The sequence below is a fragment of the Aegilops tauschii genome, chromosome 2, assembly GCF_002575655.3.
Source record: "Aegilops tauschii subsp. strangulata cultivar AL8/78 chromosome 2, Aet v6.0, whole genome shotgun sequence".
Lineage (NCBI taxonomy): Eukaryota > Viridiplantae > Streptophyta > Magnoliopsida > Poales > Poaceae > Aegilops > Aegilops tauschii.
Window position 1 is genome coordinate 68,359,534 of NC_053036.3, and position 24,133 is coordinate 68,383,666.

Below are 24,133 nucleotides of genomic sequence, written 5' to 3' on the forward strand. Positions count from 1 at the left end.
GGTTTTGGGGCTGCCAGAGACATGAGTCTTCCTCTCTCTTTGGCGCAGCCCTACCCCTCTCCCTCCTCGTCTCTCACACTGCTTGGCGAAGCCCTGCTGGAGTGCCACGCTCCTCCATCACCACCATGCCATTGTGCTGCTGCTGGACGGAGTCTTCCCCAACCTCTCCCTCTCTCCTTGCTGAATCAAAGCATGGGAGACGTCACCGGGCTGCACGTGTGTTGAACGCGGAGGCGCCGTGTGTGACGCCCCCGATTTGACCGTACACTAATCATGCACGCAAATGTGTACGATCAAGATCAGGGACTCACGGGAAGATATCACAACACAACTCTAAAACATAAATAAGTCATACAAGCATCATAATACAAGCCAGGGGCCTCGAGGGCTCGAATACAAGTGCTCGATCATAGACGAGTCAGTGGAAGCAACAATATCTGAGTACAGACATAAGTTAAACAATTTTGCCTTAAGAAGGCTAGCACAAACTGGGATACAAATCGAAAGAGGCGCATGCCTCCTGCCTGGGATCCTCCTAACTACTCCTGGTCGTCGTCAGCGGGCTGCACGTAGTAGTAGGCACCTCCAGTGTCGTAGGTGTCGTCGTCGACGGAGGCGTCTGGCTCCTGGACTCCAGCATCTGGTTGCGACAACCAGATAGAAAGGAAAAGGGGAAAAGAGGGAGAGAAGCAACCGTGAGTACTCATCCAAAGTACTCGCAAGCAAGGAGCTACACTACATATGCATGGGTATATTTGTAAAGGGGCATATCAGTGGACTGAACTGCAGAATGCCAGAATAAGAGGGGGATAGCTAGTCCTGTCGAAGACTACGCTTCTGGTCATCTCCATATTGCAGCATGTAGAAGAGAGTAGATTCAAGTCCTCCAAGTAGCATCGCATAGCATAATCCTACCCGGCGATCCCCTCCTCGTCGCCCTGTTAGAGAGCGACCACCGGGTTGTATCTGGCACTTGGAAGGGTGTATTTTATTCAGTATCCGGTTCTAGTTGTCATAAGGTCAAGGTACAACTCCGGGTCGTCCTTTTACCGAGGGACACGGCTATTCGAATAGGTAAACTTCCCTGCAGGGGTGCACCACATAACCCAACACGCTCGATCCCATTTGGCCGGACACACTTTTCTGGGTCATGCCCGGTCTCGGAAGATCAACACGTCGCAGCCCCACCTAAGCACAACAGAGAGGTCAGCACGCCGGTCTAAACCTATGCGCGCAGGGGTCTGGGCCCATCGCCCTATGCACACCTGCACGTTGCGTACGCGGCCGGAAGCAGACCTAGCCCCCTTAATACAAGCGCGAGCTTACGGTCCAATGCGGCGCGCGCCACTCAGTTGCTGACGTCACGAAGGCTTCGGCTGATACCACGACGCCGGGATACCCATAACTACTCCCGCGTAGATGGTTAGTGCGTATAGACCAAATGGCCAGACTCAGATCAAATACCAAGAACTCGTTAAGCGTGTTATGTCGAAGTAACCGCGGACGCCGTCCAGGGCCAGGCCTACCTCTCACCTAGGCGGTCTCAACCTGCCCTGTCGCTCCGCCACAAAGATCCACTTGCGGGTACTCCTACGAGCCGACCCGACTTTAGTCATCACATGTGTCATGTATATAGTATATAAGTATATACCCGTGATCACCGCCCAAGTGATCACGGCCCGATAGTATAGCACAGCAGACGGACAAGAATGTAGGGCCACTGATGGAAAACTAGCATCCTATACTAAGCATGTAGGATTGCAGGTAAAGGTAACAACAGTAGTAGCAAGGATAGGCTATGCATCAGGATAGGATATCGGAAAGCAGTAACATGCTACACTACTCTAATGCAAGCAGTATAGAGAAGAATAGGCGATATCTGGTGATCAAGGGGGGGCTTGCCTGGTTGCTCTGGCAAGTAGGAGGGGTCGTCAACTCCGTAGTCGAACTGGGCAGCAGCAGTGTCGGTCTCGTAGTCTACCGGAGAGAAGAGGGGGGAAGAAACAGTAAATACAATGCAAACATAAGCATGACGATGCGTGACATGTCAATGAACAATGCTAGGTGTGTCCTAACGCGACAGTAGGTGGTACCGGCGAAGGGGGGGAACATTCGGGAAAGTATTCCCGATGTTTTGCGTTTTCGGACAGACGGACCGAAGGGGGAAAGTTGCGAGTTCGATAGGTTAGGGATGTGTGGTGGACGAACGGGCTGCGTATCCGGATTCGTCTCGTTGTTCTGAGCAACTTTCATGTACAAAGTTTTTTCATCCGAGCTACGGTTTATTTTCTATGATTTTTCAAAGGTTCAGCAATATTCTAAAATTTGTTTTAATTACTAAATTCGTAAATAAATGAATTGTGACGTCATCCTGGCGTCAGCCCTGCATCAGCGGTCAACAGGGCCCACGCGGGGCCCACATGCAGTGACTGGGCGCTGCCCAGTCAGCATCTGACTGGGTCAACAGGACCCATGGGGCCCACTGGCAATGGCACTGGGGTGGCCCCAGGCCAGCCACGTCGGCGGCCGGCGCCGGAGTTGGCTCCGGCGAGCCAAAACGCGGCGGAGGGTGCGGCCGTGCGTCGGGATTCGCCGTTCGGCGGCCAAAATGGACGCGGCCGACGCCGTTCGAACGGGAGCGGCGAGCCGCAGCTAACCGCGGTGGTGGCCGGCCCCGAGGCGGCCGGAAACGGCGTCGCCGTGGAGCACGGGCGGCGGTGGCCTTCGGGCGCTCGACGGCGATGGGGCTTCGGGACACGGCTTGCCGCGCGGAGCGGCTCTACGGGCGGCTGGGGCTCGCGCGCATCCACTGCCGCAGTCGGCAGTAGGCGGGAGGCGACGAACTCACCGGAGTCGAGCTCGCGGCGGCGGCCGAAGCACTGGCCCGTCGAGGACGGTGCCATGGGGAGCGGGAGGAGCAGCGGGCGCGTGCAGTGGGCGCGGGCGGAGGTGCTGAGCACGGCGTGGTGGTCGGCCGCGAGCTCTGCGGGCCGTGGCCATGGCGGCGAGCACCACCGCAGCGACCAGCTCGGGCACGACGGTGGGAGCAGCTACGGGGCAAGAAGAGAAGCGCGAGGAGAGGGGAGAAGGGGGCGGAGCTCACAGTGCTCCTGCAGGTGTGCTCAAGCGTGCTCGAGGAGGGCTCGGTGCGGCGGAATCGGCGGCGAAGCTCGTCGGAGCAGAGGAGGAAGACGGCGGCATCGTGGGTGTTGCGGTGGCTCCGAGCTCCAACGGAGTGCACCAGTCGAAGCAGCGGACGACGGCGGACCTCGGGGACACAGTGGAGTGGCGAGGTGGGCACAGTGGCCGTGGCTAGGCCGGAGCCATGGCGGCGGTGGCGTTCGGGCGAGGTGGGGAAGGGGATCGGAGAGGGAGGAGAAGTGGATCTGGGAGGGGGGCGTCGAGGGGGGAGTGGGGGCAGGGGGCCAGGGGATGCAGGGCGTCACCCTTATCCCTTCCCCGACGGGGACGGCGAGAGGGTTCGGCGGCGACCGGCGAGCGCGGTCGCTGGGTCGGGTGAACAGGAAGGAGGGAGGCAACCGGGGGAGGTGGGCTACTGGTTTGGGCGCCCAGATGACTAAGGCCCAGGGAGGTCAGTGGGGTTCCTTTTCTTTCTCTTTTTGCATTTCTTTTCTTTTTATTTATTTTCTTTTCTGTTTTACATCATTTTAAAATATTTAGGCATTTTTTAAAAATGTTTTTACTTCACCATAATTAACTATGCCTTATTTGGCATCTCCCGAACATTTTTGTTTTAAATTTTGAAAAACTTTTATTGTCGACATTAAATTAAATTTGAATTTTGAAACGGTTTGACCTAACGATAGATTAGCAACAGTAACAGTGGTGACATTGCACCAGTAACGTGGGATTACTGTAGCTTGATTATCCGGGCGTTACAAAACTCCTCCACTACAAGAAATCTCGTCCCGAGATTTAGGAGGTAGAAGGAAAAAGAGCGGGGTATTCTTCCCGCAGACGATCCTCTCGTTCCCAAGTGGCTTCATCTTCAGAATGGTGCGACCACTGGACTTTGAGGAACTTGATCGCCTTCTGACGTGTGCGGCGTTCAGCTTGGTCGAGAATGCGGACCGGATGCTCCTTATAGGAGAGGTCCTGCTGCAATTCGAGCACTTCATGATCCACTGCTCGGATTGGGTCCTTGAAGCAACGGCGGAGCTGTGACACATGGAACACATCGTGAACCTGAGAAAGGTTCGGCGGAAGCTCCAGTTGGTATGCCACTTTTCCACGCCTTTCGAGAATAGTGAATGGGCCAATATAGCGAGGAGCTAGTTTGCCCTTGATTCCGAAGCGGTGAGCACCCTTCATTGGTGTGACTCGAAGATAAGCCTTTTCGCCAGGTTGATAGACCATGTCTTTATGATGACGGTCATACTGACTCTTCTAACGTGACTGAGCAGTCTTGAGATTCTCACGGATAATGCGGACTTGTTCTTCGGCATCTTGGATAATATCCGGACCAAAGAGTGGACGTTCCCCAGTTTCTGACCAGTTCAGAGGGGTTCGGCACTTTCGTCCATATAACACTTCGAAGGGGGCCATCTTCAGACTAGCTTGATAGCTATTATTATAAGAGAACTCAGCATACGGGAGAGATTCCTCCCATTTCGTGCCAAAGGAAATAACACAAGCTCGAAGCATGTCTTCGAGAACTTGGTTGACGCGTTCAACCTGCCCTTGCGACTGAGGATGAAATGCAGTATTGAATGACAGATGAGTTCCCATAGCTTCTTGGAAACTTGCCCAGAATCTTGAAGTGAATAAGCTACCACGGTCTGAGCTGATAACCAATGGAATACCGTGGAGTGAAACAATCCTGGACATATAGAGTGTTGCCAACTGACTAGCAGTGATCGTTTCTTTGACCGCCAGAAAATGTGCAACTTTGGAAAGCCGGTCAATGACGACAAGAATAGCATCATTACCTTTCTGTGATTTGGGAAATCCAGTGACGAAGTCCATCTCAACATGGTCCCATTTCCATTCAGGTATAGAGATAGGTTGCAGAGTTCCAGCAGGCCTTTGGTGTTCTGCTTTGATACGACGGCAAACATCACACTCAGCGACATAATGAGCAATGTCTTGCTTCATATTAGACCACCAGAATCTCTGACGGATGTCTTGGTACATCTTTATACTACCAGGGTGGATACATAGAGGCGTATCATGAGCTTCTTTCATAACCTCCTGTGTCATATCTAGGTTTTTCTCTGCACAATGCACCACTAGGAGGCCCTTGAAGTATAAGGTGCCATCTTCAGCAATAGTGAAGAATGAGGGCTTTCCTTCTGCGAGGTAGCGCTTAATCTTGTGGGCTTCAGAGTCATACTTCTGTAGCCTTTTGATGCTGTCCACGAGATCTGGTTTAGCAACTAGGGTATTGAGGGAACCCTGGGTAACAACGTGGAGGTTCACGTTGCCAAACTCCTTAGGATGGGGAGTGAGTGCACCCGGAGGAACAATATGGAGGTTCAGCTTCCTGAATTCTTCAACAAGCGAGGGCTGAACTTTGTGAACCTGGAGGTGGTTGCAGTAGGACTTGCGGCTCAAGGCATCAGCCATTACATTAGCCTTGCCTGGCGTATAGGAAATACCCAAGTCAAAGTCTGCAACAAGCTCCATCCATCTCTGCTGACGGAGGTTCAGGTCTGGCTGAGTAAACAGATACTTCAGACTTTGGTGGTCAGTGAAGATCTCACAACGATTACCAAGAAGGTAATGTCGCCACTGCTTCAGCGCATGAATGACAGCAGCAAGTTCGAGGTCGTGAACTGGGTAGTTCTCTTCGTGAGGGCGCAATTGCCGAGAGGCATAAGCAATCACTTTGCGGTCTTGCATTAGGACACAACCTAATCCTTGACGGGAAGCGTCGCAGTAAATGACGAAGTCCTTCTTAGTATCAGGTGGAGCTAGAACTGGGGCAGAAGTCAACTTGTCTTTGAGTGCCTGGAAACTTTCCTGACATTTGTCTGTCCATTGGAACTTGACGCCCTTATGCAACAGGTTAGTCAGAGGCCTGGCGATCTTGGAGAAGTTCTCGACGAATCGACGGCAATAGCTGGCGAGACCGAGAAAACTTCTGACTTGCTTAACGTTCTTGGGAGGAGTCCAATCAAGGATAGCCTGGACTCGTTCAGGGTTGACGGCAATACCATCCTTAGAGATGACATGCCCAAGATAGGTTACTTCGGGTAGCCAGAATTCACATTTGGAGAACTTGGCATATAGTTGATGCTCTCGTAGCTTTTCCAGCACAAGTCGAAGATGTTCAGCATGTTCTTCTTCGTTCTTTGAAAATACCAGGATATCATCCAGATAAACCACAACGAACTTGTCGAGGTAATCCATGAATATATAGTTCATCAGACGAGAGAAGGTGGCTGGAGCATTGGTTAAACCGAAAGACATGACGGTGTACTCGTATGAACCATATCGAGTCACGAAGGCGGTCTTTGGGATATCCTCTTCGCGAACACGGATCTGGTGGTAACCCAACCTCAAGTCGAGCTTAGAGAACACTGACGAACCCGCCAGTTGATCATATAGATCATTGATCCGAGGAAGAGGGTATTTATTCTGAATGGTGGCTTGGTTTATAGGACGGTAGTCTTGAACCAATCGGTTAGTCCCATCCTTCTTCTTGACAAAGAGAGAAGGTGCTCCCCAAGGAGAGCAACTTGGGCGAATGAACCCTTTGCGAAGAGAATTGTCGATTTCCTCCTTAAGCTCAAGGAGTTCATGCGGCGGCATCTTGTAGGGTCGCTTGGCTATAGGAGTGGTGCCTGGTTTCAAGTCGATGATGAATTCGACAGCTCTAGCAGGGGGAATCCCTGGAAGTTCTTCAGGGAAGACGTCGAGGAATTCACGCACGACGGGAATGTTTTCAATGCCCTCGAGTGGTGCAGCGTTCAATGCATTCAATGCATAGAGCCTGGCCTCGGCATTTTGCACCAGATGAGCTTGGTAAGCAACTATTTCATCTGAAGGGTGTAGCAGATGGACGGTCTTAGTGGCGCAAACGATTGAAGCAGTATGCGCTTTCAACCAATCCATCCCCAAAATGAGGTCGATGTTAGACGACTTCAGGATAATGGGGGAGGCATAGAATTCCAGCCCTTCGATTTCCACGGGGACATCGATGCCAACCAGGGAGGTTTGACACTGTCCCACGGGGTTTTTGACCAATACCGAGGTGTTCATCTCCTCACATTTAACGTCGTGCTTGTATGCAAAATCTTCTGACATGAATGAATGCGATGCACCTGTATCAAATAAAACGGATGCTGGTACTGAATTTACGAGGAGTGTACCCATCACAGTAGCAGGCTGGTCTTGAGCTTCGTTGAGATCAACGTGGTTGGCATGAGCACGACCATAAGACTTAGCATTGTTGTTGCGGGGCTGGTTGTTACCATGGCCAGTTGCTGGAAGGGCAAGTTGATTCTGATTCTGATTGCAGTCCCTGGCACGGTGACCTGGTTGTCCACACTTGTAGCACAGACCATTATTGGGAGTGGGAACAGGGGCTTGGGATGGTGGAGCTGGAAGTCTTGACTGCCTAGATGGTGGTGGAGGCAGACGAGGTGCAGCATAGGTCTGCCTTGGGGCAGATGCATTTGGACGGTACATGCTGTTCGGGATCCATATCTTACGCTTCTGTGAGGGCGGGCCCGAAGATGAGCCCGTGTCATGGTTACGCCTGTGAGAGCTCTGGTATTCCTGCAGGCCAGTTTCGACATTGATGGCCTTGTTCAACAAGGTGGCGAAATCAACAAAGTCATGCACTAGAAGTGCGAGCTTGATGTCAGCTTGAAGGCCATCACGGAACTTCTCCTGTCTGCGTGCATCAGTTGCAATGTCCTCTTCAGCATAGCGAGACAAGTCCAGAAACTCCCGCTGATAAGCTTCAACAGTTTTGTTGCCTTGGGTGAGGTTGCGGAACTCACGCTTCTTCCGGTCCATGACTCCTTGAGGAATGATGCGGGCACGGAAAGCAGCTTGGAAGTCTGGCCAGGTGATGATTGTTCCAGCTGGCAGAGTACGCCTGTGGCTGTCCCACCATTGAGCTGCGGGTCCCTTCAGAAAGAAGGAAGCAAAGTTGACGTAGCTGGCAGGGGCTACATTGGCAGACTCCATCTCATAGGTGATGTCACGGAGCCAGTCATCAGCATCCAGAGGCTGAGTTGAGCTGCGGTACACAGTTGGATTGAGGCGCATGAATTCCTGCAGAGTTACTGGGGTTGGTTGCTGGTCCATATTGGGGCGAGGAAACTGAGCCATCATGTTTTCCATGAATTGGCGGTTCAGTTCGAACTGTTGGATCATACCAGCCATGTACTCAGGTGGTGGTGGGGCATTGCCACCACTACCACGACCACCTGGTCTAACCATCCTGCTAATATATAACAGGGGTTCAACATTGAGAAATTTGCAAAGACAAGGATCATTCATGATGAAACATGCATAATGAAAGGAGCACGATGGCTACTACATAGTAGTCGGCATAACTTACAAAAGGGGTCATGCATAGAGTTCAGTACACAGAGTTCAGTACATAGACTAAAACATCATAGGCGGCACACAGGCTCGCGGCGAATGCATCTAACTCTACAAGCAAGCCTACATCAGTCCCAAGAGGTACTGTGGAGGTAATCGTAGCCCGACAGCTGGTAGTGAGGCAACGGATAGCCCTCCACGTCAGCAGACTGGGGGCCGCGGATACTCAGGTGTAGAGCCCGACGCTCAGGTGGCAGAAGAGGACCAAGTGCGGGAGAGTAGCCTCCCACCTCTGGCCAACCGACACCGTGGGCCATCACGGTCCTGGCTGGGTAGATCGCAGTACGCGGTAGCTGTCCAGATCGGACAAAGGGGTGCAGCAGCGTCAGAGCACGGTAAAGGTGCTGACGGGTGGTGTACATCTCGTGGCGAAGAGCTCGGTTAGCTCGATCCAGCCCATCAGCATGCAGAACCAGGTTCTGATGGTAGAAGGGCTCTCGGGTGACAGTGGAGTAGGCAGCAGTATAGTATCCCTCCGCACCAACATCAGATGCGATAGCAATGTGCCTGAAAGGGGAGGTGTCCAACTCCCGATACTCTCCACGAAGACGTGTCATAGCAGCATAGGCAGCATCGTGGACAGCCATATCGATGGTCACACCAACACCATGAGCGGTGTGCAGCACCGTAGTGGAGTCATACTCCCGCGAGTAGAGGTGGACGATGGCACGGTACTGCTCCTGGTTAAAGTCCTGGTACTCCTCGTAGACGGTGTACTCAGGGTGCCAGCGATAACCCAGATAGGTCATCATCTCAGCTAGCACAGCCGGTGATCCCGAGGCACCAATGGCCGTCGTGTGGCGCACGACCTGCCTCGTGGGTTCCATCTGAAAGCAAAGACGTTTCAAAGGAGTCAAATGACAGTGTGTGAATTGTTCAAAATACTATTCTAAGAAACAACTATGGCTTATCCAACTTTGGGGTGAATGCGGTCACGGGATCCTAGTGTTAGAGTTAGTAAATTCGTTTAACCCGAGTAGAAGAGAGTTCAGAGTCCCAGAGTAAAGGTCGAGGAGTAAAAGATCCTAGTACCACCCAATGGCGACGTGGGCCCGTAAGACACACAACCATGTTAGTAAAAGTTTTGTAATGTCTAGACTCGACTTCGGCCAAGGAGTGTGGAAAGGGGGATTCCTACAGTCAGTCGGCTCTGATACCAACTTGTGACGCCCCCGATTTGACCGTACACTAATCATGCACGCAAATGTGTATGATCAAGATCAGGGACTCACGGGAAGATATCACAACACAACTCTAAAACATAAATAAGTCATACAAGCATCATAATACAAGCCAGGGGCCTCGAGGGCTCGAATACAAGTGCTCGATCATAGACGAGTCAGTGGAAGCAACAATATCTGAGTACAGACATAAGTTAAACAATTTTGCCTTAAGAAGGCTAGCACAAACTGGGATACAAATCGAAAGAGGCGCAGGCCTCCTGCCTGGGATCCTCCTAACTACTCCTGGTCGTCGTCAGCGGGCTGCACGTAGTAGTAGGCACCTCCAGTGTCGTAGGTGTCGTCGTCGACGGAGGCGTCTGGCTCCTGGACTCCAGCATCTGGTTGCGACAACCAGATAGAAAGGAAAAGGGGAAAAGAGGGAGAGAAGCAACCGTGAGTACTCATCCAAAGTACTCGCAAGCAAGGAGCTACACTACATATGCATGGGTATATGTGTAAAGGGGCATATCAGTGGACTGAACTGCAGAATGCCAGAATAAGAGGGGGATAGCTAGTCCTGTCGAAGACTACACTTCTGGTCATCTCCATCTTGCAGCATGTAGAAGAGAGTAGATTCAAGTCCTCCAAGTAGCATCGCATAGCATAATCCTACCCGGCGATCCCCTCCTCGTCGCGCTGTTAGAGAGCGACCACCGGGTTGTATCTGGCACTTGGAAGGGTGTATTTTATTCAGTATCCGGTTCTAGTTGTCATAAGGTCAAGGTACAACTCCGGGTCGTCCTTTTACCGAGGGACACGGCTATTCGAATAGATAAACTTCCCTGCAGGGGTGCACCACATAACCCAACACGCTCGATCCCATTTGGCCGGACACACTTTTCTGGGTCATGCCCGGTCTCGGAAGATCAACACGTTGCAGCCCCACCTAAGCACAACAGAGAGGTCAGCACGCCGGTCTAAACCTATGCGCGCAGGGGTCTGGGCCCATCGCCCTATGCACACCTGCACGTTGCGTACGCGGCCGGAAGCAGACCTAGCCCCCTTAATACAAGCGCGAGCTTACGGTCCAATGCGGCGCGCGCCACTCAGTTGCTGACGTCACGAAGGCTTCGGCTGATACCACGACGCCGGGATACCCATAACTACTCCCGCGTAGATGGTTAGTGCGTATAGACCAAATGGCCAGACTCATACCAAGAACTCGTTAAGCGTGTTATGTCGAAGTAACCGCGGACGCCGTCCAGGGCCAGGCCCACCTCTCACCTAGGCGGTCTCAACCTGCCCTGTCGCTCCGCCACAAAGATCCACTTGCGGGTACTCCTACGAGCTGACCCGACTTTAGTCATCACATGTGTCATGTATATAGTATATAAGTATATACCCGTGATCACCGCCCAAGTGATCACGGCCCGGTAGTATAGCACAGCAGACGGACAAGAATGTAGGGCCACTGATGGAAAACTAGCATCCTATACTAAGCATGTAGGATTGCAGGTAAAGGTAACAACAGTAGTAGCAAGGATAGGCTATGCATCAGGATAGGATATCGGAAAGCAGTAACATGCTACACTACTCTAATGCAAGCAGTATAGAGAAGAATAGGCGATATCTGGTGATCAAGGGGGGGCTTGCCTGGTTGCTCTGGCAAGTAGGAGGGGTCGTTAACTCCGTAGTCGAACTGGGCTGCAGCAGTGTCGGTCTCGTAGTCTACCGGAGAGAAGAGGGGGGAAGAAACAGTAAATACAATGCAAACATAAGCATGACGATGCGTGACATGTCAATGAACAGTGCTAGGTGTGTCCTAACGCGGCAGTAGGTGGTACCGGCGAAGGGGGGAACATCCGGGAAAGTATTCCCGATGTTTTGCGTTTTCGGACAGACGGACCGGAGGGGGAAAGTTGCGAGTTCGATAGGTTAGGGATGTGTGGTGGACGAACGGGCTGCGTATCCGGATTCGTCTCGTCGTTCTGAGCAACTTTCATGTACAAAGTTTTTTCATCCGAGCTACGGTTTATTTTCTATGATTTTTCAAAGGTTCAGCAATATTCTAAAATTTGTTTTAATTACTAAATTCGTAAAAAATGAATTGTGACATCATCCTAGCGTCAGCCCTGCATCAGCGGTCAACAGACCCGTTGACTGGTCAACAGGGCCCACGCGGGGCCCATATGCAGTGACTGGGCGCTGCCCAGTCAGCATCTGACTGGGTCAACGGGACCCATGGGGCCCACTGGCAGTGGCACTGGGGTGGCCCTAGGCCAGCCACGTCGGCGGCCGGCGCCGGAGTTGGCTCCGGCGAGCCAAAACGCGGCGGAGGGTGCGGCCGTGCGTCGGGATTCGCCGTTCGGCGGCCAAAATGGACGCGGCCGATGCCGTTCGAACGGGAGCGGCGAGCCGCAGCTAACCGCGGTGGTGGCCGGCCCCGGGGCGGCCGGAAACGGCGTCGCCGTGGAGCACGGGCGGCGGTGGCCTTCGGGCGCTCGACGGCGATGGGGCTTCGGGACACGGCTTGCCGCGCGGAGCAGCTCTACGGGCGGCTGGGGCTCGCGCGCATCCACTGCCGCAGTCGGCAGTAGGCGGGAGGCGACGAACTCACCGGAGACGAGCTCGCGGCGGCGGCCGAAGCACTGGCCCATCGAGGACGGCGCCAGGGGGAGCGGGAGGAGCAGCGGGCGCGTGCAGTGGGCGCGGGCGGAGGTGCTGAGCACGGCGGGGTGGTCGGCCGCGAGCTCTGCGGGCCGTGGCCATGGCGGCGAGCACCACCGCAGCGACGAGCTCGGTCACGACGGTGGGAGCAGCTACGTGGCAAGAAGAGAAGCGCGAGGAGAGGGGAGAAGGGGGCGGAGCTCACAGTGCTCCTGCAGGTGTGCTCAAGCGTGCTCGAGGAGGGCTCGGTGCGGCGGAATCGGCGGCGAAGCTCGTCGGAGCAGAGGAGGAAGACGGCGGCGTCGTGGGCGTTGCGGTGGCTCCGAGCTCCAACGAAGGGCACCAGCCGAAGCAGCGGACGACGGCGGACCTCGGGGACACAGTGGAGTGGCGAGGTGGGTACAGTGGCCGTGGCTAGGCCGGAGCCATGGCGGCGGTGGCGTTCGGGCGAGGTGGGGAAGGGGATCGGAGAGGGAGGAGAAGTGGATCTGGGAGGGGGGGGGCGTCGAGGGGGGAGTGGGGGCAGGGGGCCAGGGGATGCAGGGCGTCGCCCTTATCCCTTCCCCGACGGGGACGGCGAGAGGGTTCGGCGGCGGCCGGCGAGCGCGATCGCTGGGTCGGGTGAACAGGAAGGAGGGAGGCGACCGGGGGAGGTGGGCTACTGGTTTGGGCCGCCCAGATGACTAAGGCCCAAGGAGGTCGGGGGGTTCCTTTTCTTTCTCCTTTTGCATTTCTTTTCTTTTTATTTATTTCTTTTCTGTTTTACATCATTTTAAAATATTTAGGCATTTTCTAAAAATGTGTTTACTTCACCATAATTAACTATGCCTTATTTGGCATCTCCCGAACATTTTTGTTTTAAATTTTGAAAAACTTTTATTGTCGACATTAAATTAAATTTGAATTTTGAAACGGTTTGACCTAACGGTAGATTAGCAACAGTAACTGTGGTGACGTGGCACCAGTAGCGTGGGATTACTGTAGTTTGATTATCCGGGCGTTACACCGTGGTTCGGCGCTTAGATCGGAATCAACCGCGATCTATCGCTACGAGTATGACTCCTTCATCCGCGTTCTTGCAACGCTTCCGCTTAGCGATCTACAATGGTATGTAGATGCACTCCCCTTCCCCTTGGTGCTAGATTACTCCATAGATTGAGCTTGGTGATGCGTAGAAAATTTTGAATTTCTGCTACGTTCCCTAACACTCCACCCGTGGACGAAGAACCCCGGTGCTGCCCAGCTCCATAGGCATTATAACGATCATCCCCCCATTGACCCCTGGTGTAGCTGAAGCACCACCAACGGCATTGCTCTGCGGCGGCGGCGCTTGCGACAACACCGACGCAGCCTGATGAAGCGGCCGAGCAACGAAGTGCGGAGGCGGAGCCGGCCGCGGTTGCAAGCCCGTCTTCGGCGCGGGAGGCCTAGGAGGCGCTACACCGCGGCCCGCAGCAGCCCCACCGGCCACGTCGGGCGCCACCGGGCGGGGACCGAGGACCGGCCCTCCATGTCCGGCCGAGGGCACGACCACCGGAGATGCCGCCGGCGGCCGGGCAGCGGGCAGGCCGCCAGCGCCGCGACCCGCCGCGGCATTAGGCGCTCCACCAGAGACTCCAGCTCCTCGGCCAGCCGTAGTCACGCCGCCATGCCCAGCGCCGACTGCCGGCGGTGGCGCAAGGCCCCTGCCGTTGCCCGGGCCTGGCGGCGGCGCCCCTCCAGCGCGGCCTACCCCACTCGGCGCAGCCGGCCTCTTCCCCGGCGGCGGAGCACCTCCAGGCCCCGCCATGGCCCCTAGCGGCAAGATACGGCGAGCCCGGCCACTCCCCGCAGAACGAAGACGCGGCATTCGTCTAACGAAAGCCCTAGGGCACCGACGCAGGAGACATCGACGACAATCTGGACGTGCATGCCTCGATGCCCTGGGTTACGAGCGAAACCGGTTCCTGCTGGGCCTCATACCCAGCAGACCCCAGCCCACTCAAACCCACCGGCCCAACACCACAACGCAACACGTCTCGGCCCAGGAGCGAATTCAAACGCTCCTGGCGAGCCGCCCCGATCCGGATCGCCATGACTGCCGGCGGCGCAGCCGCGGTCACCTCCGGCGCCGATCGAGGCCCTGCCCGGCGAGCATTCTTTCTCCTCTTCACAGTAGTCCAAGATTCCGGCCGAATCAGATCGAAAACGGTTAAATTCGGTAGACGTACCCTAGGCAAGGGGCCCTTCCACGGCCGGATCGCCGTCGCCGCCGTTCTCCGGTGAACCACCCGGCGCAACATCTCCTTAGTTTCTCCCGCATGAAGCCCGACCGTAGCCGGATCCTTGAGGGGCAAGACCTTGTCGACGGTGGAAGCGACCTCATCTTCTTCATAACCTGCACCCAAGAACTCACACAACAGGTCGGAGGGCGTCGGAGTAGGCGGAGATGATGGCGCCGCATCCGCGTCCTCATCCCCCTCGTCCTCGTCTGCGTCGGCAAGGGCCCAGAACCGGCCCCCCACCTGCCGCCACTCGCCGGAGGGAGCAGGCCGCGACCCCGCCGGGATCCCGGCGGCCGCACTGCCCGTCTTCGTTGTGTTCGTCAAATCAACAATGTCCGCCACCGGGATCTGATCAACCTGCACACAATGACCAACGACAACATCATAGTTATCCAAGGAAAATCGAAGCCCTACCTCGATCTGATTGCCGTCCGGGAGATAATCGCCGGCCAACACATCGTTTTCCATATCCAACAGAACCATCCATCGCGACGATGGTGAGAAACGAAGACGCCCCACGATCCAAGTGTCGGGATCCGTCTCGTCAGAAAATTGAACCTGCCACTGCCGCAGCCTCGGCAGCTCTCCTGTGATCCCACCATCCGTCCTACCAAGGAAAGATGGAGGGTAATTGTACGCACAGCTTATTATCTCGACACACAAAGAGACACGTTCTTGCTAAGTTATGTGCCTCACACTCCATCACACAATGTAAACACACCAATTTTGTGAGAATTTTCCGGACCTTGTGTGTAGTTAAACCCACACGGTGCCGGGTGCACCCACGTATATATCTTCACAGGAGAAAATCAACAGCAGGGTTGCACTGAATACAAATCAAACGTGTATGAACGAGCTGAAAAAGTATTATCCTCTCGCTCTGCTCCAAATGCCGCGTCACATCACCAGCACATACATACGTTTTCACGTATCACCCGGCCCTGAAAAAATAACACGGAGAAGGGGGACCCCGGCCAATCAGATCCGCACCGGAAATCGCAAGCTGGAACGCCACAGCCACATGCCACCTCCGGGGATAACGTTATCCCTCCACGGCGCGACGAGAGCTCCCCACGTCGGACTCCCGCGCCGACCTGGCACGCCGCGATCCTCCACACGCCCTACTTTAACCTTCTCCGCGCCAACCATCCCGTCCCCCACACACCCCACGCCGCGCGCCAAGCCAAGAAGAAGACGCACGCCGACCTTCTCTCGCCATGGCCGCCACCGCGTCCCTGTCTGCCGTCGCGGCGCCCCTGTCCGTCGCCGGGCTCAAGAAGGCCACGTCGTTCCGGCCCCTGCCGGTGGTCAGGGCCGGCAGGCCCGCGGCGAGGATGACGGCCGTCCGGGCGTCCTCCGCGTCCGTGCAGGAGAAGCTGACGGCCGGGCTGACCGCGGCGGCCGTGGCGGCGGCGCTGGTGCTGCCCGAGGTCGCGGAGGCCGCGTCCCCGGGGCTGTCCCCGTCGCTCAAGAACTTCCTGCTCAGCATCGTGTCCGGCGGGGTCGTCTTCGCCGGCATCGCCGGGGCCGTCGTCGCCGTCTCCAACTTCGACCCCGTCAAGAGGACCTGATCATCTCGCTGGATTCTCAGGGCTCGCTTTGTATCTCGATAAATCTCTTGCTGTGTTTTATTCGGAGACTCTGTACGTAGAGGAGATCCATGACAATGGAGTTCTGATTAATGGCTGTGTATACTCTGGTTCGTCTGCTTAAACTCATGCTTGCGGGCTGTATCCAGTAATTGGATGTTTGTTTACTTCCGAACCTACTTCCCCCTTCCAAATTACTTGCAGCGTGTCTGGCAGTACGAGGGAAAGGGAATGGAAGATTACAAGAGGGAGTATGTCTAGAGATTAGACTTGAGAATTACTAGAACTAGTAGAGTGCCCGTGCGTTGCCACGGGCTCTTGAAAAAGTTTGCAGGAGTTACATGTTAAATTCCACACGTACAAACAATATAACAGAAACATAATTATTTAATAACTGAAGTCCATTTTTGCAATGTAAATTGATAATATAAGAAAAATTAACGACATGTCCATACAAAAACTGAGCGATGTTCCAACTAAACATCTATTACAAAACTATTAATATCTAGATGATGCGCTTAAAAAATTCTTTCACAATATCCAGTAAGTTTCCTTTAGCTTCATTCCCACGATGTTTTAGCAAGTATAACAAAAACTGATTCCTCAATTCATACCCATCCTGCATAAACGCATACATGTAGTTAGTATGAAAATTTCACGCTGAAGGTCTTAAAACATGTAACGAACAATACTCACCGCGCAAATCGGCTTGACCAAATCTTCACCGTTCCACCAGAGCATAAAATGAAAAACAAAATAGCCAGACAAATTCCTGTAAAACTTTAAATTAACAATGTAAAGAATATAGTAATAACAAAAGTAAATGTTTTTGTTATGAATTCATTACCCATCTATACTCGTTGGAGCACCGGACGGAAATAAACGTTGCCATTTAGATATATCATAATTCCAACCAGGCAGCTTTATTTCGAGTGCTTCTTTGAAATCCCTTGCAAAACTTTTTAATTTCAGTGCATGCCTCAATTTTTTCTCCTCTAACGATTGTGATGTTTGAATAGGATCCATAATATATAGACGACGTGCCTCTTTGTCGATGACGTACAAGATGTATCAGCCGATGGATGCATAGGGAAGATAAATCTACAAGTGGAGGTATTAGAAACAACAATAAACCATGATAACAATGGACAAAATACTTTACTTACCTTGTTGCACGATGAGATGTCGTTGTCCATCTCAGGCCAGCTATCAAATAATGTTGCCAACCTCTGGATAGTTTCCTTCTCGCAAAACTTCTGACCTCGTGTTGACTCTAGCATCATGAACTAAGTAAAAAAACAAATATTTTTTCAACATGTTGATAGTAATGACACATAGAATTAAGAGTTAAGATGATTTACACAAAATCGTAGATCCATGTAGTGCACAGGAGGGTCTGTGAACAATACTCCCTCGTCACATGCCAGCATACGCACGGCTGTGTTGAAGCAGTCATTGTCCATGGTCTGCTCCATGTTAAGTATGCACTGAAGTTTCTTAAGACTTAAGCCCATTGGATCGGGTGTCGAGCTCCGGACCCATACCTTCCTATAAATTGGATGATAAGAAGAATACTATTATAAATCCGCACATTAAATATTGATACATGATACTTACTCCAAACACCCGGCATCATCGATAGACATGATGTAGTTGCAGAGGCCGGCAAGTAATTTACGTTGGTCCGTGGGTATTGTAGTGATTGGGACAGAACGTTTGTCTTTGACTACGTCAGATGGATTCTCCAGGATCTCGATATCAGAATTAGCTAAAGTTTCTTCATCGTCAGGTTGATGGTATATGGGATCTCCTTTTAGCTTATTCAGCTCTGAATCGAGCAAAATGACAACTATTTTTTTTCGAAAATGTTTCATATCCTCCTACAAAATATATATAAAATCAATTTATATAATATTTTGAGATAAATTAACGAGATAATGTATAAAAATGGAATACCTGGGTGAACGTGTCTGACAGTCCATGTGATGTCCAGTATTCCATATAATTTAGCATAAACAGTCCACATGATACGCTATAATATTATAAAATAATCCTTTACAATACCACACAGATAAATCAAATAAACAAACCATTGTAACAAGTGCTTACCCATCGGTTTGCATTGCCTCATGAAACTGCTCTACAACCGTCCATTTTGTAACATTCAGATCGGGCCACTTATGACCTCTGATAAACTCCGGACTGTGCTCTACAAGTTTTATACGCTTCTCGAGTCCTAGTAACTATTTTATATATGAGAAATATTAGGGGACAAGGCAAACAAAACATATGTTAAGATGAGTAAAAAAATATAGTTACCGTAGTAGCAAGGTCATTGCGTTTGACACGAGAACCAAGTGAGTCCAATACTTGAATCTCACGTTTTTTGGCATTGGCGACTGCTAGATACCAATGGTAGCCCGGCATGTTAATCGGAATGAATAACTGGTGTAAATATCATACAAGTCACGATCGCAATTAGATATAAATATTAATAAATCTTTATAATTATGAATTAAATAAAAACAATCCATAATTATATGCATGGATAACGAGACAAAAAAACTAACCATATCTTGCTGTAGATAAGTATTGACATGATGCACGATGCGGTGATATTTTGATGGGTCTATGTCTCTTTCCCCGTCTTCTTTTATCTGGCCAGATACAAACGTGCTAATAATGTGTACCCTTTCACCCGCCCTGTCTTGTAGATGCTTGTGAGCAAGCATGCAATATATGTAAGCATTTATCACCTGTAAACAACATTTAGATTATATTTATATTTTATGATATTATATATTGTTCATATTATTAATTACAAAGTTTGTGCAATTGGTCTTACACCGTCATGTAAGAACATATCTTTTTTATAAGGCATCTCAAATCGTCGGTTGCTAACAAGGCATCTCCAATGTCCACGAACTGGGTATTCTTGGGGGCAGACTTGATTGATTCGATGACTGTAATATCTCTAGGGGTACAAACATAGTCTGTCAAATTCATAAAAAAGTGAGCCAACTTAGTAAACAAAATCAGGAAAATAAGTTGAATACAAAAGGCAATATCACAAAAATAATATTGATAATAATATTAAAAATTACCTTGTGGGATAACATGTAAATTATCATCCTTTTTTGGTTTGTTATGAGATATAACCTCTTCGACGTTATTATGTTGTGAATTTCCGGCCCCTTCCAGCGACATTGCATCTGAACCCTCAATGGATTCTTTCTGTGCATCTCCAAAGTCCATATCCATGTCTCGTATATTCTGAAAAAACAAAAATATAAATAGACCTTTCATATTATCATATATAATATACATACAGAGTAAGGTTAGCTATATGCACCTCTTCTCGTGGTGTTTCAGTGCGGTCTGTCATCGTTACATCAGTGCGTATGTCGGAACCCATCACTTTATATATATGCTGAAATATAAATAGTATTTTTTGGTGCATCATATAATGTGAAACTAACACAACTATTTTATCTGTGATAAAAAATGCTTTCGATTATATTAGAAAAATATGCAGCTTAAATCATTTTACTAATACAACAATTCGGGGAAACAACAAACTATAATGTTCATATATAAGTAAGTAGTCATCTGAAATTGCTTAAATGATTTTAAATTAATTATATATGCTATTGAAATTTGACAAACAAAAATAAACATGCTAACTAACCAACATTAACCAAGTATATGTGTTTTTATTTTTATTTTTTGTGATACCCTTAGTATATGTAATAAGCATAACCGCAGCCTGGCCAGGTTAACATGCGCTAAGCAAAACACAGGAGCCTTCGCTGAAGGCAGGGGGCGACTGGGCCGGCCCATTTGGATGTAACGAACTCCAGCAGTGTAGAAAAATGGCCAAAAACTAACAACATGTCTTAAAGAAACCTAGTGATAGTCTTGCGGAGCGACCTATTAAGAATCGAACTTATTTTGAAAAAACTCAAAAAATACATAGTGATATAAGTTATGTAATATAACTTGAGCAATTTTTTAATACAGATTTCAAATTTGTGTAATATACACTTAACAAATTTAAAAAACACAGTTTTGTAATGGATGATGAACTTTTGTAAAAAGCCATGAACATTTCCTTAATATACCGTTGAACACTTTTGTAACATGCATTGAACTTTGAATAGTATAATAAAAACGAAATAATATAAATAAAGAATAAAAAATTATAGGAAAAGAAATGTAAACAAAAACAAAAAAAAAGAAAAGAAAGAGAAAAAGGAAAAGAAACAGAAAACTAAAGAAACAGCGAGGCAGCAGCGAAACATGTCTGGGCCGGCCCAAACGGGGCTGTTGCGCGGCCCGCCACGACGGCCCACCTGGCACGCAGGCCTCTCGGGCGGCAGGAGCACTGAAGCGACGCGGCGTCGCCCTTTCCCCTCCCCCCGCCGCATTCTACCTACCTTATCCTCTCATCTCACTCACTCTCTCCTCTCCTCTCATCTCACTCACTCAAACCCTCTCGCCCTTTCCCCTCCCCCCGCCGCATCGCCGCCCGCGTCGACGAGCAGGCAGCCTCACTCTTATGCCCGCCTGCCACCGCATCGGTCTCCTGCATCCACTGACCTTGGGGCTGCCTGCTGTGTGCTGCGCGACCGAGCGGGACGGACGGGGCGCGCTTCCTGGAGCACATGCGGGTGATCGATCCGGTCCCGTTCCGGTCGGATCCGTGGCGGCGCTCCTCTCCGGCAATGTCGAAGGTGGATCCGCAGTGACGCGCCCCGATCTGCAACGCCACAGCTCCGGTACGTCACTCCCCATGCCTCACAAATCCATTCAACGCGGGCTGCTCAGATCCGCCCCCTCCTCGTCTTCTTCGAATCTTTGCGTCACTGAACTCCTTCTCTGTTCTTTCTGTGCCGCGGCGCCGTGACCAAACCTCACATCCACGACGAGGACGACGACTTCTTCCCGACGCCGCCGCCCTCGGCAAGGAGGAATGACATGTACAAGCACTCGGTACTGCGTGCGCCGACCGACGCGACGCGGGGACACAACCACCTAAACCAACGACGCGTCTGACCACCCGTCCACATCCCCACCGCTCCAGCCAGACGGCCACAGGACATCGCTCCGTGCCCGCCTCATGATGCTGCACCAGGCCAAGATACAGGAACGCCCCGCGCCGGTGACCTCGGCATCAACTCCCTCTCAGCAACCGCTAGCTTGCACGGATCCCGCTTATCTGATGGTAAGCAACTGAATCCTTAAGCTGTGGCAGCATCTTTGCATCCTTAGCTCTCTTTTTTAGGGTTTTTGCAGTAGGAGTAGTTGCTAGAACTTTGAGCAATTTTGTTTCCAGATGTTGCACTGAATATCAAACTTTTGGATCTTCTTTACAGTAGATGCATGGCTAATTTCTGAATTTTGTTTGCAGTAGGGGTAGTTCTATCTAAAAACCGATAGTTTGTAAACCTCGATGATAATAGGATAGACCTAAACCTCGATGATCGTTTGATGATACCCGTGCCTAGGTTTGGAATGTTTGTAAATTAGCTAGTCATGTTTTGTTATCCCGATGAATCAGTCTCGCATAAATTCTAGTTAAGTGAATGCTGCCATTCTTTTATGTGTGCAATTTAGCTGTTTCCTAGCAGCAAGTATTAATGTCAAAGTTACATTATTTCTGTCAAATTGGCAACTTTAGATAGCAAATGTTATAAAATTTTATAGTTGATGCGTTCTATTCTTAGTTTAAGCTATCTTTTTAATGCCATCTCTTAATTTTTATGTGATTTATTTTACCCTAAAGTTTATAACATCTGACCGCCGTCGTGGCCCGCCTCCCGCTGCAGTAGCTAGCAACATCGACCGTCTCAGCATCTGCTACCTCTTCAGGTGATGGTAAGCCACTCCAAACCTTTTTTTTGTTGCGTGAATAAAGGTCTGTTTTGTTGACTACCAAAGCCAGCCTTACCAATATATTGGTCACGCCCATGAGTTTTGGCACTTGTTTGGATTGAAACCAATTTTGGACCATGAGTAAGATGAACCCACCAACGACGTTTTTTTTGCGGTCATACATGAGTAAGATGACTTCCTCTCTAAAAGCTTCTGTTTAATCTCTTGGACCAAGAAAACAAAACTTGATCTATCTTGCTTTTCACTTGTCAACATACAAATGGCCTCCTCACAACCAGTTTCAACTTGAAGAGGCAGATTGCTCAATTGCATAGATAGTGTGATTCCTGCCGACAGTGCACAAAGTTCAGTTTCTAATGCATCCGTGCATGTTAGTAGGTGACGGCATGCAGCGAGCACTATATATCATTTGTTTTATTACCCTGCTTGCTTGATTGATTTCCCCTCCTAATATTTAAATACATAATTTGTTTTATTTGTTCCGGCAAGCCAACAAACAGGGAGTGCTGGCAACAGAACTCTAAATCCATCGATCAACTGAAAAATATAAATGTGAAACAAGCAGTGGCAGGTCTATCTGCTTTCTTTACTCACTCAATTATTCGTGCAGCAGGAGTAGTAGTTAGGAATTTTCTGAATTAGTACATGGACTGAATTTCAAAGAAATGGTACTTTAGGAGTACATGGAGTTGATGCACTGTTGTATTGTTTACAGTAGATATGGTAAAGTTTATTGAATTTTGTATGCGGTTTAAACTGTTGCAGTTATGAACTGCTATGAGGTGTGCTCAGTTTGATATTCTTAGCACAGTGGTTGGCACTGGATGTTTGGTTGTTTATCTGTAGATGGAACTATTGTGGGAACTGGATCATGTTTTTAGTTTCTGACCTAAGTGACTACTACTTTAATTAAGGTAGTTATGGATAATTAGTTCACACAGAGTAAATTGGGTTGATCCAGTGTTTACCAGGGATATTTGTATATATGTTGGCATATGATCCAGTGCATAAATTGATTGATCGATTGCTTAGCACAATGCTGGTTAGACTAAATAATTACTTGATGGAATTATTTGCATCTGACGTGTTGCACACATACATAAGGCAGAACAAGCATACTTGTAAACTACTATTAAGGACAAATTTAATGGGTTAATTATTTCTTGTGGTGGAAGTTGGATGAGGGGCCCATTGTGAATAATTTGAGACCATTCCATCGAAGCATTTTCTCATTATGCAGTTTTTATTACATGAAAGGACTTAATATTATGACTGTCATGATATATTTTTTCAGAAGTGTTTGTTTATTTGTTTATTTTCTGGCATGTTCAGAATTGCATGCTTGCTTTTATTGCCATAAAATGTGCTGCTGTAAATCATGTGTTCAGAGTTGCATGCATACTTTTGTACTTTCTGACATGTTGTATGGAACAGATAAATAAGCTAGGGACACTGTACATTTTTTATATATATTTGTAATTTGGGAATAAGTTCAAAATCTTACTAAAATTATTTCCTAATTTTACAACTTATGCAGAGAGCAAGTGATTAATTGTTATTTATCCCGTCTTCCGTAATCGCTAATTCACTGGATTCATAATGTGCAGACTGATGCAGAAGCAAAGCATTTCAAGAAAAAATTCCTCCGATTGAGGGAAAGAAGGGGCCTACACCACTGACAGCCATTGCCATGCACAAACGGTGAGCTCAGTGCACGGTTTTCACTTTCCTAGGAGTGCTTGTAGCATCTGCAAATAGTGCCAGCTCAAAATAAGCACGTGCATCGTATTACTTGCTCTATCTTGCACAAAATAAGCACGTTCATATATTTGCTCATAGTTGGTATTGGAGTATTACATATCCATTGTGAATAGTTTTAGACTATTCCATCGAAGCATTCTTTCCTCATGCAATTTTAATTACATGAAATGACATAATATTATGACTTAGACGATATATATCTTCAGATTTTTTT

At 49.8% G+C, this 24,133-nt stretch overlaps 1 protein-coding gene across 1 annotated transcript; it reads left to right on the forward strand.

Moving 5' to 3' along the window:
- The first annotated feature begins 15,812 nt into the window (after window positions 1-15,812).
- On the forward strand, window positions 15,813-16,434 carry LOC109783267 (uncharacterized). Its single transcript, XM_020341869.4, has one exon. It carries the CDS (start codon window positions 15,892-15,894, stop codon window positions 16,243-16,245), a length of 354 nt encoding a protein of 117 aa, XP_020197458.1. The 5' UTR covers window positions 15,813-15,891; the 3' UTR covers window positions 16,246-16,434.
- The last annotated feature ends 7,699 nt before the right edge of the window (window positions 16,435-24,133 follow it).

Bases quoted from the DNA above. Each gene is read 5' to 3' on its own strand.
- LOC109783267 (XM_020341869.4), top strand. From the start codon at position 15,892: ATGGCCGCCACCGCGTCCCTGTCTGCCGTCGCGGCGCCCCTGTCCGTC.